Source organism: Mirounga leonina, unplaced genomic scaffold, assembly GCF_011800145.1.
Source record: "Mirounga leonina isolate KUSES-001 unplaced genomic scaffold, KU_Mleo_1.0 Mir_366, whole genome shotgun sequence".
NCBI classification, from domain to species: Eukaryota; Metazoa; Chordata; class Mammalia; order Carnivora; family Phocidae; genus Mirounga; species Mirounga leonina.
In genome coordinates this window covers 9518613-9531418 of record NW_023270709.1, presented here as the reverse complement: position 1 = coordinate 9531418, position 12806 = coordinate 9518613, and the positions used below count along the sequence as shown (strand labels likewise).

Below are 12806 nucleotides of genomic sequence, written 5' to 3'. Positions count from 1 at the left end.
CACCCAGCTTTCGAGATAGTAAAGCCACCCAGGATTTGGACCCGGGCAGTGTAATGCCCCAGCACCCTGACCTCTTCTGGGGCCGTCAGAGCCACCGGCCAGACATCATTGTCCCAAAGGCACCTCAAACTCAACACGGGAACTGGTCATTTTCCTCCCTAAACCACTTTCTCCTTCAGTGTGTCCTGTCTCAGTTGGTGCGGTCACTGCCACAGGAAACTCCCTTTGTACAGGTACCCGCCCCCCCACCTCTTACCACTCTCCTCTCAGCTCAGTTCCTGCACTTGACAAGCACAGCTGCCCCACGTGTGTGGGGGGGGGGCGGTTACTGGCCACTGCCCACAGTGCTGGGACAGCTCTGACCCAGTGTCCTGCCAGGCTTAGTCCCTTCAAGCCCACCCTCTTGGGCCTCCTGGTCCCGTCGCTCTCCCCTGCTTAAAACCTTGCTACAGTTCCCCACAGCCGGCAGGACCAAGACCCAATCCTCTACTGTTCGCCTACACCTGACCTTTGAATCTGATCGCTCACTAGTCCCGACCTTGAACTTGGACCCCCCCACCCCCCGGCTGAACTGCCTATTCCCTGCGCAACCACACCCTTGCCACCTCCCGGCCCTCGCCCCAGATGGAGGATGCCAACACCCGGCCCCTTCCTGCTGGCTGAGCGCCCAGCTTGGGGGTAGCCTTTCATTTTGATAGCATTTCAAACTTACAGAAAAGCTGCAAAATAGTACAAATTCCCTATGGCCTTAACCCTCACCCTGATCATTACTCGTTAACGTTCCACCACATAGATCTACATACACCCACGTACACTTGCGCTGACCTGTTTGAGAGTGAATTGCAGACATGCCCCTTTGCCCCCGAACACACCGGTGTTTATGTCCTGACTACAAACACATGCTCTTACACAACCAAATGACAGTTATCCAAGTCAGGAAATGTAACCCCGATGCGAGGTTTTCTCATCCACAAGCGACGGTCGGCTTCACGAATTGTGTCAGGGATGCTCGTAGATCATGAGTTACGTTTAGTTGTCACGTCTCCTTAATTTCTTTTAACCTGAAACCTTCCCTCAGTCTTTCTGGACTTTTAAAGCATTCTTAAGGAGTATGGGCTTTGCAGAGTGTCCCCCAGCTAGAGCCCGTGTGTTCTCTCCTTGTGAACAGATTCAGATTCTGCCTTTTTGGCAGGAACGGCACAGAAGTGACGTGGAACCTTCTCAGTGCAGTGAGTCAGGAGGCATCTGCTGCTGCTGGCTTGTCCCACTACTGCCCTGTTGGTACTGATGACTTGGGAAAGGTGGGGTCTTAGTTATTCAACCTCGGCTTTCAGGTCACCTCTTCGAAGGAAGCTTCCTTAGCCTTCCCTACTCCCCGTTCCAGGCACCCACAGTTAGGTCTGGGGTCCCTGTTCAGGGCGACTTGACTGAATCCTGGTGGTGGCGTGTCTGTCCTCCGCTTTCCCCCCACCCCGCGAGCTCCGGGAGAGCAAGGACCACCTCTTGCTCCGGGTCCAGGCCTGGCGCGGTGCAGGTGCTCCACGTACTGCTGAGTGAATGAAAGGATGAGTGAAAGGATCCGGGAGCTGGTTCACTTACAAAGCAAAACGCCCCCAGCTCTCTCCGCATCGGGCTTCGTGGCTTTTATGCGTTACTCGTGGAGCATGGCTAAGTGTTTTATTTCCGTGTACGCCGGGTTCTCACCAAAAGCATGGAAGTCTCACTAAATCCCAGTCAAGAGGCACGATGTTTATCCTTCCTTTGGGGGACTCACAGGATGGATCAATTTAAGAAACTCTGAACCCCACGTTTAGATGTTCCCATTTGTTTCTTCCTGGGGGAAGGCTGGGCAGCGGGGAGATTCTCTGGGTCTCTGATCGGGTGAAATATTTGGCCTCAAACAAGCAGGAAGCATCTTGTCGGGGGGAAGGCGGGCGCACAGCCCTGTCACCTCTGTCCGGCCCCTCGCTGCACCGCGGGGAGGGACGTGATCCCAGGGCTGTCCTGAAGCCTCTCAGGAGGTCACTCTCTCCCTTTGTTGTTTCAGACGCAGGAGGAGGGAGACACACTGATGCTTCATCAACCTCTCCTGTCCCCGTATCCAGGGGCCAGGGCTGCGCACTCCGCCCAGGCTGCTGCAGGAAACCCCCCCGGACGTGTGGGTCCTGGAGACTGGCCATCCTTTCTGCACCGTTTTGCTCTCTGTGACACCTAGGACCGCACCAACCCTGCTCAGCTGGATCGTTCCCCCCGGCTCCCGCTGAAAAGTCACAGCCGGGAATGGCTGTGGGGCCAGGGCTTTGTGGCTTCTGACTAACAGCTCTTGGGCGATGTTTCTGGGTGGAGAGATCCTGGTAAATCGGGCCTCCCCTGCCAGCAGGTAGGATGGGGGCGGGGGGACCCGCCAGCGAGGACCAGGCGAACTGTACGACCCAAGAAGCCGTAGATTGCTTCAGCTCAGCTTGCTCTCTCCCCATTACATAGATGGTGACCAAGCTCAGGAGACCGGCGGCTCTGGGTGAAGGGAGCTCACCAGCCCCTGGAACAGGATGGTTGCAACACATACCTTAGCAGCTTCCAGTTTCATCTTAGGGAAATGGTCAAAGAGGAGCTGGGCCAGGAGGGGCCTCGCAGGGGGCTGGGCAACCTAGCACGTGTCAGGGCCTCCGGAGCAGGAAGCGCTGAGTGGCGCACCCCGGGAATGCAAGTCCCCAAGCCTGCTCAGTGAGTGGGGTCCCTCCACCAGCCCCGAGGCCTGCTTTCCGCGTGCTGGCGCTCCTAAGCGGCTCCCCCGGGCTCTTCCATGCTGCTGACACGAATTAAGTTGAATGGCATTGAGTTGAATTGGACTGAAATAAATTGAATTGAAAGGCCTACAAACAAGTACGACTCTCTTGCTGAGTGCCAGGCCCTGGGGGAATTGCAGACTCGTAATACGGTCCCGTCCACGCCAGCCCGGCCTATCGCGGTAATCCTGCGGACTTGCTGCAGGAACACCGCTGGGGCTGGGGGTGAGAAGGGGCAGGGAGGGAACGGGAGACTCCAAGAGGAGATGCTCTTTGAGCTGAGCCTTCAAGTACAGAGCGGGGACTTTGGAGAGAAGAGGATGAAGGCAAGAAGGACGTTACAGACCAGGGAGCCAAGCAGATGGTGTTTAAGGAACAGAAGAGAGAGGGCAAAGAAGCCGATGAAAGCTGTCCAGCGGAGCGAGGACACAGACATCCACGTGCACAGACAGAGTCGCACAGAGAAAATGCCTCGCGATCGCCCAGAACATCCCCCACGCCTAACGCAGAATCCCAGGGAGCTGGCCCAGGTATCTGCATTCTGAACCCAGCGCTACAAGTGAATTCAAAGTTTGAGACTCGCGGTCAGGGGGTGGGGGCTGCGCCTCTGCTAAGTGATCAGTTCCGGTGTCAAGTGGCTAATTGTCACACTTGGAGCAAGTCAGAACCCCCCGGAGGGCCCGTTAACACACGGATGGCTAACCCCAGCCCGAGATCCTGGGCCGGCAGGTCTGGGCTGGGGCCTGGGTATCTGCCTTGTTTGGCATATGTTCCCAGATGGGAGATGGGGGTGCTTCTGGACAGCCAGTCTGAGGAGAGACCCCTCTGACAGTTCTGAGAACTCAGCCAGGCGGAAGGAAGCCCACTGGCCCTTCTGAGGCTCTGAGGAGTCAAGACAGTCGCGAGATTTGGAGAATTCACATTGATCCGATGCGTCTCCTTCTTCTTCTTTTGAAAGATTTATTTATTAGAGAGAAAAAACACGAGCAGGAGGGGCAGAGGGAGAGGGGGAATCCCAAGCAGACTCCCCAACTAAGCACGGAGCCCGACGCGGGGCTCGATCTCATGACCTGAAATCATGACCTGAGTCGAAATCAAGAGTCAGACACTCAGTAGACTTTGCCACCCAGGCGCCCTTCAGATGCGTCTTCTTATCTGTACTCCCATCCTCAGTTCCCCTGTGACAGAAACTTGCTTGGGCATGTGACAGACACCCCGGCCTCACTGATCCGAGGGTGGGTGAGTCTGAGCAGCCCGACGGTCCCAGCGGGGCATTCTGGGGTCTGGCGCTCAGGCCATGCCGTCACCCAAGCTGGCCCTGCAGAGGCCTGTGGCTCTGAGGCCAGCTGGAAGCATTTCCAGGGACCCACGGATGCCTAGATTCCTACGGCCAGAAGAGGTTCAAGTTTCCCCAAGGTCACAGGTAAAATCCCCAGGTGCCCCTTGGAAGGGCCGTCAGGAGCAACTGTGTCAAACCGCTTCCTGTCAGAGATGCCAGATGCCTTATTCAAGGCCACACAGCTCGGGTGATGAGCTTGTCCTTCCGACCTCACTGTCCCCCACAGGGCTCCTGCCATTTAAATGGGCACGGAGGCCGTCAGCCTCCATTTTACTGTGAGGCACCCAGAGTTGAAAACTTTATTTAAAAGATTTATTTATTTATTTTGAGAGAGAGAGAGCACACGCGTGCATCGTGTGAGTGGGGGGCGGTGGGGGGGGGCAGAAGGAGAGAGAGAATCTCAAGCAGACTCTCTGCTCCTGCAGAGCCTGCTGTGGGTTCCATCCCAGGACCCCGAGATCATGACCTGAGTCGAAACCAGGAGTCAGACACTCAACCAACTGTGCCCCTCAGGCGCCCCGAAAACCTCATTTAAATGAACCAGTGTTGGGGCGCCTGGGTGGCTCAGTCGGTTAAGCGACTGCCTTCGGCTCAGGTCATGATCCTGGAGTCCCGGGATCGAGTCCCGCATCGGGCTCCCTGCTCGGCGGGGAGTCTGCTTCTCCCTCTGACCCTCCCCCTCTCATGCTCTCTGTCTCCCATTCTCTCTCTCAGATAAATAAATAAAACCTTAAAAAAAAAAAAAGATTAAAAAAATGAACCAGTGTTCCCACCCACCCCAAAGAGAACTCAAGTCACAGGCATCTAGTCCTCGGCCAGGGGAATCTCTGGCTTTTCCAAACAAACACAGAAAAGGAGAACACTTTCTTAATTCTCCAAATTCTAAAAAGATACGTTTAATGAGAGGTGAGGGAAAGACAGTGTGACAAAGGCAGACCGAGCTTGGCAAACAGAGGGCCATGTGCTCTGTCACCCATGGGGCCCAGTCTTGGGAACGTGGGCTTTGTGCTCTCCTGTGGCGACCGTCAGGGTAACTATGCTCGTAGGAACACGGTAGGAGCCCTGACACTTCTTGAGAACTTACTGCGTGCCCGACCCTCCGCTGCGTGCTTTGCCAGCAGGAGCCCCTCCACGCCATTTCCTCCCCCCTCCCCAAACCCTGTCGCGACCCGCTTGTCAGTGGTGTCAGGCACACGCAGAAAAGCGATCTGGGGCAGCATATTGGCCTCCTAGGGCTGCTGCAATAAACACCACAGGCTCAAGTTTCTTTGCTCACAGCGCTGGAGGCTGGACGTCCAAGATCAAGGGCCATCAGGGCTGGTTTCTCCTGAGGCTTCTCTCCTTGGCTTGCGGGTGACTGCCTTCTCCCTGGGTCCTCTCGTGGCCTTCCCTCTGTACACCCCACCCTTCGTGTCCCAGTGTCCAAATTTCCTCTTCTGATAAGGACACCAGTCAGATTGGATTAGGACCCACCCTCAGGGCCTCATTTTACTTCAGCGACCTCTTTAAAGGCCCCATCTCCACACACAGTCACAGTCTGAGGTACTAGGGGGATGCGACTGAACACACGAATCTGAGGGGGGAGGCAATTCAGCTCATAACGGGCCATATTTCCTTTACCATAATCTTGAATATATATGTGATTAAGAGCTTTGAATAATGTAAGAAGCTCCATCTCTCAAGCTTAAGCTGCCCTTCTTCACCTCACGATCCAGTTTATCTTCAGATAAATAGGTCATATTTACAGCCTCCAGACTCCTGAAAATATGTGAAGCCCCTTCCATTTTAAGAATTCGAAGCAGCTTCCTGGTGAGCCTCTCCCTAGTATCATTAAAAACTGAATTCTGGGTGCCTGGGTGGCTCAGTTGGTTAAGCGACTGCCTTCGGCTCAGGTCATGATCCTGGAGTCCTGGGATCGAGTCCCGCATCGGGCTCCCTGCTCGGCAGGGAGTCTGCTTCTCCCTCTGACCCTCCTCCCTCTCGTGCTCTCTCTCATTCTCTCTCTCGCAAAAAAACAAAAAAAAAAAAAAAAACAAAAAAAAACACTGAATTCTGGGCCCAGAATTTCCCCGCGGTCACCACCGCTGTGGTGTCAGAATATGGAGGATCTTGTCCAACAACGCTCGGGACACAAGAGATCCATGACTCCCATTGGCAGATGTTCCCCGCACACCCGCTGGGCCTCAGGAACCTGTGCCTCCCACGGACGGTTCGGGCGTGGGAAGGAGAAGGGCTCACACCGCCTCCCAGAGAGGTGACAGGAAGTCCGCAGAGACCGCGACCACCGGGAGCTGCCAACAGACGGACTGCACCCCCAACTGCAATCCCACTCCCCGACACAGGGTCCCTGCTCCCTTTGAGAACATGGAAAACCCTAAAACGAATAGATAATAGAGGATTTTGTATAACATGTAGAAAGAGGCATTTAGGTTAATTTAAAGGAACCATGAGTCCTTTTCTCTATAATCAGAAGTAAAATTAAGTCCTCTCACTGCCCCCCCCCCCCAGCTCTTTGAAATAACTATGGCTCCCATTGTCCGCACCGGGAACCCCTTGAAGGAGCTTTGCTGTCCCCACATAACCCTGGATATGGGAGACTGGGGGGTCTATCTCCATGAAGGCTCATGGAGGTGCTCAAAGAGGCCTGGGGAGTATCATTTTAGGGGGCTTGTACTTATTTGAAGCTCTGTATGCACCTTACATTCTGAGAAACAGGCATGTTATACCCATTTTTGAAGTAAGGCATCAAGGTTCAGAGGATCCCAATCAAATGCAGGTAGCAGGGCTGGGATTTGAACCCAGGGCTGTTTGGTTCCAAATCCCATAAGCTTTGCACTGTATCTCACTGCAGGATACCCAGAGATGAGGGGGTCCCAGCCTTCTGCACATCAGAAAGTTCCAGGGACCTTTTAACATTCCCAGTGTTGGGGCGCCTGGGTGGCTCAGTCCATTGAGCGTCTGTCTTTGGCTCAGGTCACGATCTCAGGGTCCAGTCTGGCTCTGTGCTCAGTGGGGAGCCTGCTTCTCCCTCTCCCTCTCTCACTCACTCTCAAATTAAAAAAATCTTAAAAAAAAAAAAAAAAAGTAAGATTCCCAGTATTGAGCCCCACCCCCAGAGACTGATTCAACCCACCTGGGGTGGGTGCCCGATCACCCAGAGTCTAAACAGTCCCCAGGGAATTCGAATGAGTAGCCAAGGCAGAGAACAACTGCCTTCCAACAAAAGCACGAGGGAAGGTCAAAGCTACAAGATGTGCAGTCCATGAGGTGAGCGGGAAGTCCTTAACTGAACACTTGCATGTCTACCCCGCCTGGGCGAAAACCCCCGTCCTGGCACGGGCCTGCGTGAGAGATGAGGCCAAACCTTCTGTCCCCCCCCTCCCCCCACTGCCCAGACCACACAGCCCCTCAAGACAGCGAATCAGGGCTTGGCTTCCATCTCTGAAAGCACAGCCATGGACTAGCTCACATGTGCGGGGCGCTGGCCTGAATTTTGGAAAGGACACAAAAAAAGACTACTTGTTCCTGTCCTGTTCTTTCCGCCTGGCTGAGGAGGCAGAGCTCAGCTAAAGAAAAAAAAAAAAGGGTTAAAAAAAAAAGGACAAATATATTCCATTATATGATAAGAACCGAGCGAGTGATCTTCCCAGAAGGGCTGAGTAGTCTGGGAGGGCCTCCAGGAGGGGGCGAGACTACGGAGCGGAACCCCATTGGAAGTCGTCAGGGGGCGTGGCCATCCAAGGGCGCGGGGGCGCAGGTGACCCGGTGGGTTGGGGCAGACTTGGGCTGTCACTCTCGCAGCTCCCGGGGCCATCGGAGGCGTGGGGGCAGGGAAGCCGCTGGAGGAAGATTCGCTGCGTGTGTACCCGCTTCGCTTGGCCGGAGGGTCCCCTCCGGAGGGCCCTCCAGAGCCACGCGCTGGGCCCGAGTGGCGGGTGGGGCCTGGGCAGGAAAAGACCGCTGTCGCTCTCAAGGGCCCGGTGCTGAGAGCCCGCCCTGAAAGCCCTCGCCGCCACTCACACTCACCAGGGCGGGGGCCGCGCGGGCCCAGGAGGGGACCTGTGGTTTCTCTGCCCGGCGCTAACGTGCTACTTCAAACTCGCCCTTTTCCACCCGCCGGCAGGGCTGGGGGTGGAGCACGCCAGCCCGCCCCCCCACGACCCCTCCGGCTCTGGCCCCGGCGGGGGGAGGCGCCGGCCACCCTCTGCTTCCCCAAGGCGCGTCTTTGGTGCCAACAAGGGCGGCCCCTGGGCCTTCTTCACTGGGTTGCGCTCCCCCCCCCCCACCAGCTTGAGCTCTGCTGCCCTTCCCTCCCTTCCCCTCCCCTCCCTTCCCGTCTCCCTGCACGGGGAGACCTTCCCGAGGCAGCTGGCTTTCTCAAGCTGACTCTGCCTTCAAATACCAGGGGGCTGGCCCTGTTCTGCCTTGCGTCCCTGGCCCTGACTGATCCAGGGTCCAGCGCTGAACCTGCCAGGCCAGTAATCAGATCTGCTCGCCTGGGAATTCAAGAGGTGGCAGGGAGAGACCCAGAGTCCCCAGGGGCGCCCTGCACCTGCAAGGGCCTGGACTCCCCTGGCCTTAAGCCAGCCAGAGTCCTTTCCTGCTGGTTTGCATTCAAGAGACTCAGCTACTCCTGCTGGTCCTTCCCCACCAGCCCATCTCTCCCTTTTGGGCTCACCTGCCTCCTGGCCTGGCCTGGCCTCCAGACTCAGCCCTTCCAGCCCTGGGTGAAGGCAGTCAGCAGCTTGGGTCACCGCACTGAGCGCCCCTGTTCCTGGACACTCGAAGATGGGTAGAGGACCGCGAGACTTGTCTCGAACTGAGCCACATTCTGTGTTGAAAGGCCACGCAGCATGCTCCGTGCTCACCGGAGTCCCTGCGGATCGGCCCTCCTCCCGGGCCCTGTCACCTGGTCTCTCCAGGGCTGCTCTGCCCCCGTCCCCGCACCCCCCACCACCACCATTCCCACGCCACCCCTGCCCTCCACTTTGCCCTTTGCAAACACTCTCTGGCTTCCTGGAAACAAGGAGGCCTTCTAACCAGAATTTCTCAACTTCCTCCTCTCCCTGGTGGGGTCAGTGGTCTGCATTTTCCTCTCTCCCTGGGTCCCCATCTGTTTTTTAGAGCTAGGTCATCCAGGCTGACTGCACTTTGAATCCCTTCCCTTTGTTCCTCCTCCTGGGCCCTGGTCAACCACTAGCCACTTTCTTGCCTTATCAGTGATACTAACCCCCTACTACCCCCAAACACAGACTCTTCCTTTATCCTTAAGTCTCCCCAGGCCCCTGCCATCCCCTCTGGTGACCGTCTTAGCTCACTCCTTCCCCGGTCCCCAAACCCCCTGTCTTCACACCTGCATCTCCCCTGGGCCCCAGCTCCCGCCCTGGGGCTTCGGCCTCCACGCACCTCCTGCAGGGTGGTGGGAAGAGGCTGGCTACCAACCCTCCCCTTCCGGGACTGGGCATGGTCACCCTCCTTCCCATCTTTTAGGCAGTGATATTCTCACGCCTGCTTCTCTGAGCTTCCCTAGTGCTGTGTCTCTTTCTGGGTCTCTCTCCCTCTCTCTCTTCCTGCCCTCATTTGTGACCCCATTCAGGACCGGAGCTGCAGCTCGTGAATGGGACTTGAATCCGGTCCGGCTCAGACCAGCGGGGAAGACGAAATCCTGGTTGGCTGGCCGGACTAGCAGCTGGGTCTGCTAAGCTGTCGAATACCAGGGTGAGCTGCTGCCGGGGCCGCTGTTGCTGCCGCCTTGGGGACCCTCGGTGACAACAAAAGCAACGTGAAGAAAGCAGACCGGGGACAGAGGAGGAGACAGGTGAATCGGACTCCAGCCCTTGCGAATCTGGATCTGGCCATGCGTACAGGACCTGCCCCTCGGCTTTTCAGCAGTGGGGGCTGACGCGGTCCCACTTGTGCGTAAGCTGGTCTCGCTGGATTGTTTGTCACTTGCTGTCAAAGTAGGCACCTCAAGCAAGACTGAGGCCACTTGGTCCAGGACCCACCGGGCCGGGTCCTCCTCGTCTGGCCTCCCTGGCTTCATTCCTGGCACCGTGTCCTCTGTCTACCAACAACTCTGACATGCCGACTCCTCCCACTTGAGCGTCCCTCACACGTGGTGGCAGGTTTCATCTCTGCATTGTTTCGGTAATTTCCTCGCTGGCTTCCCTGTCCCCGCTCAACCCTCCGCTCTGCAGCTTGGATGTTTCTAGAGCACAGCCCCGAGGCACCAGCCGGGACGCACAAAGGCCTTCCCCAGTCTGCCTTTGACCAGAATCCAGGTCCGTTATCCAAACCCCGCTCACTCCCGCCTTCATTCCCTGTGTGGTTTTCACTGTCCCCGCTGTGGGTCAAGGAGCGAGCCCACCTACCGTCAGCCAGTCGCCCACCCCCCTCTGGCGGGCCCCGCAGCCTGCATTCAGGCCTCCCTGCACTGTCCCCGGGCCTCCCTGGCGGCCTCACCCACCGCCAGTCTGCTGAAACCCTCCCAAGTGCCAGTCTGCGGGACGTCTGGGTCCCCAGCCAGAAGAGTCCCCCCTGCCTATGAGCACCCACAGTGCCCTGCGCTCTGGCACCGTTTGACAACACCGTTCTTTTCCCAGGGCCACTTGCCTACATCTTTCCCTCCTAGACTTCTGGAGAGCAGGGTCTGCGTCTCCCTCGCCTTGGGATCCCCTACCAGTACCTGCCCCTCCTGGGTGCTCGCAGGTACTTGCTGAGTGAACGAAGGAATGGCCATGCCTGAGCACGATGCCTCCTGAGTTCCAGCTCCCCTCCCCACCCCCCATTAAATAAGAAATTAAAAAAAAAAAAGACAAGACAATGCAGGGGAGGGAGGGATGAATAGGTGGAACGCGGAGGATTTCTCAGGCAGCGAAACTACCCTGGGTGATACCATCATGGTGGGTACATGTCCTTATACCTTCGCCCACACCCACAGAATGTACAACCCCAGGAGTGAGTTTTAGGGTCAACGATGGACTCTGGGTGATGATGACCGGTCAGGTGGGTTCATCCTCTGTAACAACTTCCAGCTCTGGGATGCCTGGGTGTTAAGCGTCTGCCTTCGGCTCAGGTCAGGATCCCGGGGTCCTGGGATCGCGCCCCACTTCGGGCTCCCAGCTCGGCGGGAAGCCTGCTTCTCCCTCTCCTGCTGCTCGCCCTGCTCGTGTGCTCTCTCTCTCTGACAAATAAATAAATAAAATCTTAAACCAAAAAAAACACCTTCCAGCTCTGGCTGGGTGTAGATGCTGGGGGAGGCTGGGAGTGTGGGGACAGAGGGCATATGGCAAATCTCTGCACCTTCCTGTTCTGCTGTGAACCTAAAACTGCTCTGAAAAATAGTCTTATTCTAAATTTAGTGATTCATCGTTTACATATCACACCCAGTGTTCGTCATAACAAGTGCTGTCCTTAAAAAAAAAAAATGAAGTCTTAAAAAAAAAGATAGTATATAACAGGGAAATTGGCATGGTGTAATTCAAATAAAATAATAATTTTTTTAAATATTTCCTTTTGTATTTACTCCCATATCCTCCTCCATCCACTTCTGCTCACACCCTCCCTGGCTTTTGCTTTCACTGTTCCTTTCACGCTGACAGGGCCCCTCTCTCACTACGGGGCAAAACCTCCCCTTCTCCCTCCCCTCACCTCACAGACCAGCCTCACCTCTCCCCTGCAGCATCCAAACTCTGGCAGTCAGCACTTATCTCAGGTGAAGGACGGCTGGGCTGCCGCCCTGGTACCAGGGAGCCGAGAAAGAAAGGCAGGTGGGAATGATCTGGAAGATTCTGGAAGGATATGGGCAAGGCAGGGGCGGGGCAGTTCTGTTGGCTCGTAGGGCCCCTTGTGGGTCCCAGAGCTGGGGCCACACTGCACAAGTCAGAGCTCTGTGCTTTCCCCAAGAGCTCGGGGCAGGGCTTGGCACGGACCTCGTGTGGTGAGCATGGGAAGGCCAACCCACCATTAGCGCTGGCTTGATGGAGCCTCACTGGTTCTGATCATGAGACTCGATGCCACTCTCAGGAGAGCAGCAAATACAACTGTGTGCAGACCAGGACGAGCAACTAAGCCCTGGGCTTGAGGTTAGTGAGGGGGCGGCAGCCCCCAGGAACTCCGTGGCCAGGCCTGAGACACCGAGGGGGCGCTGGGACCCACGGAAACACCCAGGCTGGGTTCTGGACCTCCAAGACGAGAGAATGGAGCAGTGTCCCGTTACCAGCAGGGCCACTAGGCAGTACTTAGGAACTTGGGAGGGATGACCTCTGGGCTGGGGGGCCGAGGCCGGGGCCGCTTCCTGGGAGCGCATCCAGCCCAGTCATACAGCTCAGTGCTCGGAGTTCAGTGCTCTGAGGTGCCATCTTGAAATTCTTTATGATTTTATCTTTGAACTGGGCTTTGGGAGTGAAGTCCGATGGGACAATGGAGCCCAGCCCAGCCTGGGGCCATAGCCCAGCCCCCAGGAAGGGAACCTCTAAGAAGCTGTTCCAGGGTTCGGCCTTGGCGCCGTGTCCTGGGAACAGGTACATCCACCTGACTCACCTGCCTGGAACCTTGGGCCGCCCTGTCTTCTGGTACCTCCTTCTCTCTCAGCCAGGGCTGGTGGCTGAGATGGGGATCCGGTGCAAAATGACAATGTAGAGCCTGTTGGGGGCTTGGGGGCTTGGAGGTTTGGCTCATGT

At 56.6% G+C, this 12806-nt stretch overlaps 1 protein-coding gene across 1 annotated transcript in view; it reads left to right on the top strand.

Annotated features, from left to right (window-relative positions):
- Positions 1–2916, top strand: part of SSR1 (signal sequence receptor subunit 1) — a 38693-nt gene extending 35777 nt beyond the window's left edge. Inside the window, exon 9 of the mRNA XM_035030810.1 lies at positions 2048–2916. Within this exon, the coding sequence (XP_034886701.1) occupies positions 2048–2072 (25 nt within the window). The 3' untranslated portion in view covers positions 2073–2916. The remainder of the gene's footprint in view (positions 1–2047) is intronic.
- The last annotated feature ends 9890 nt before the right edge of the window (positions 2917–12806 follow it).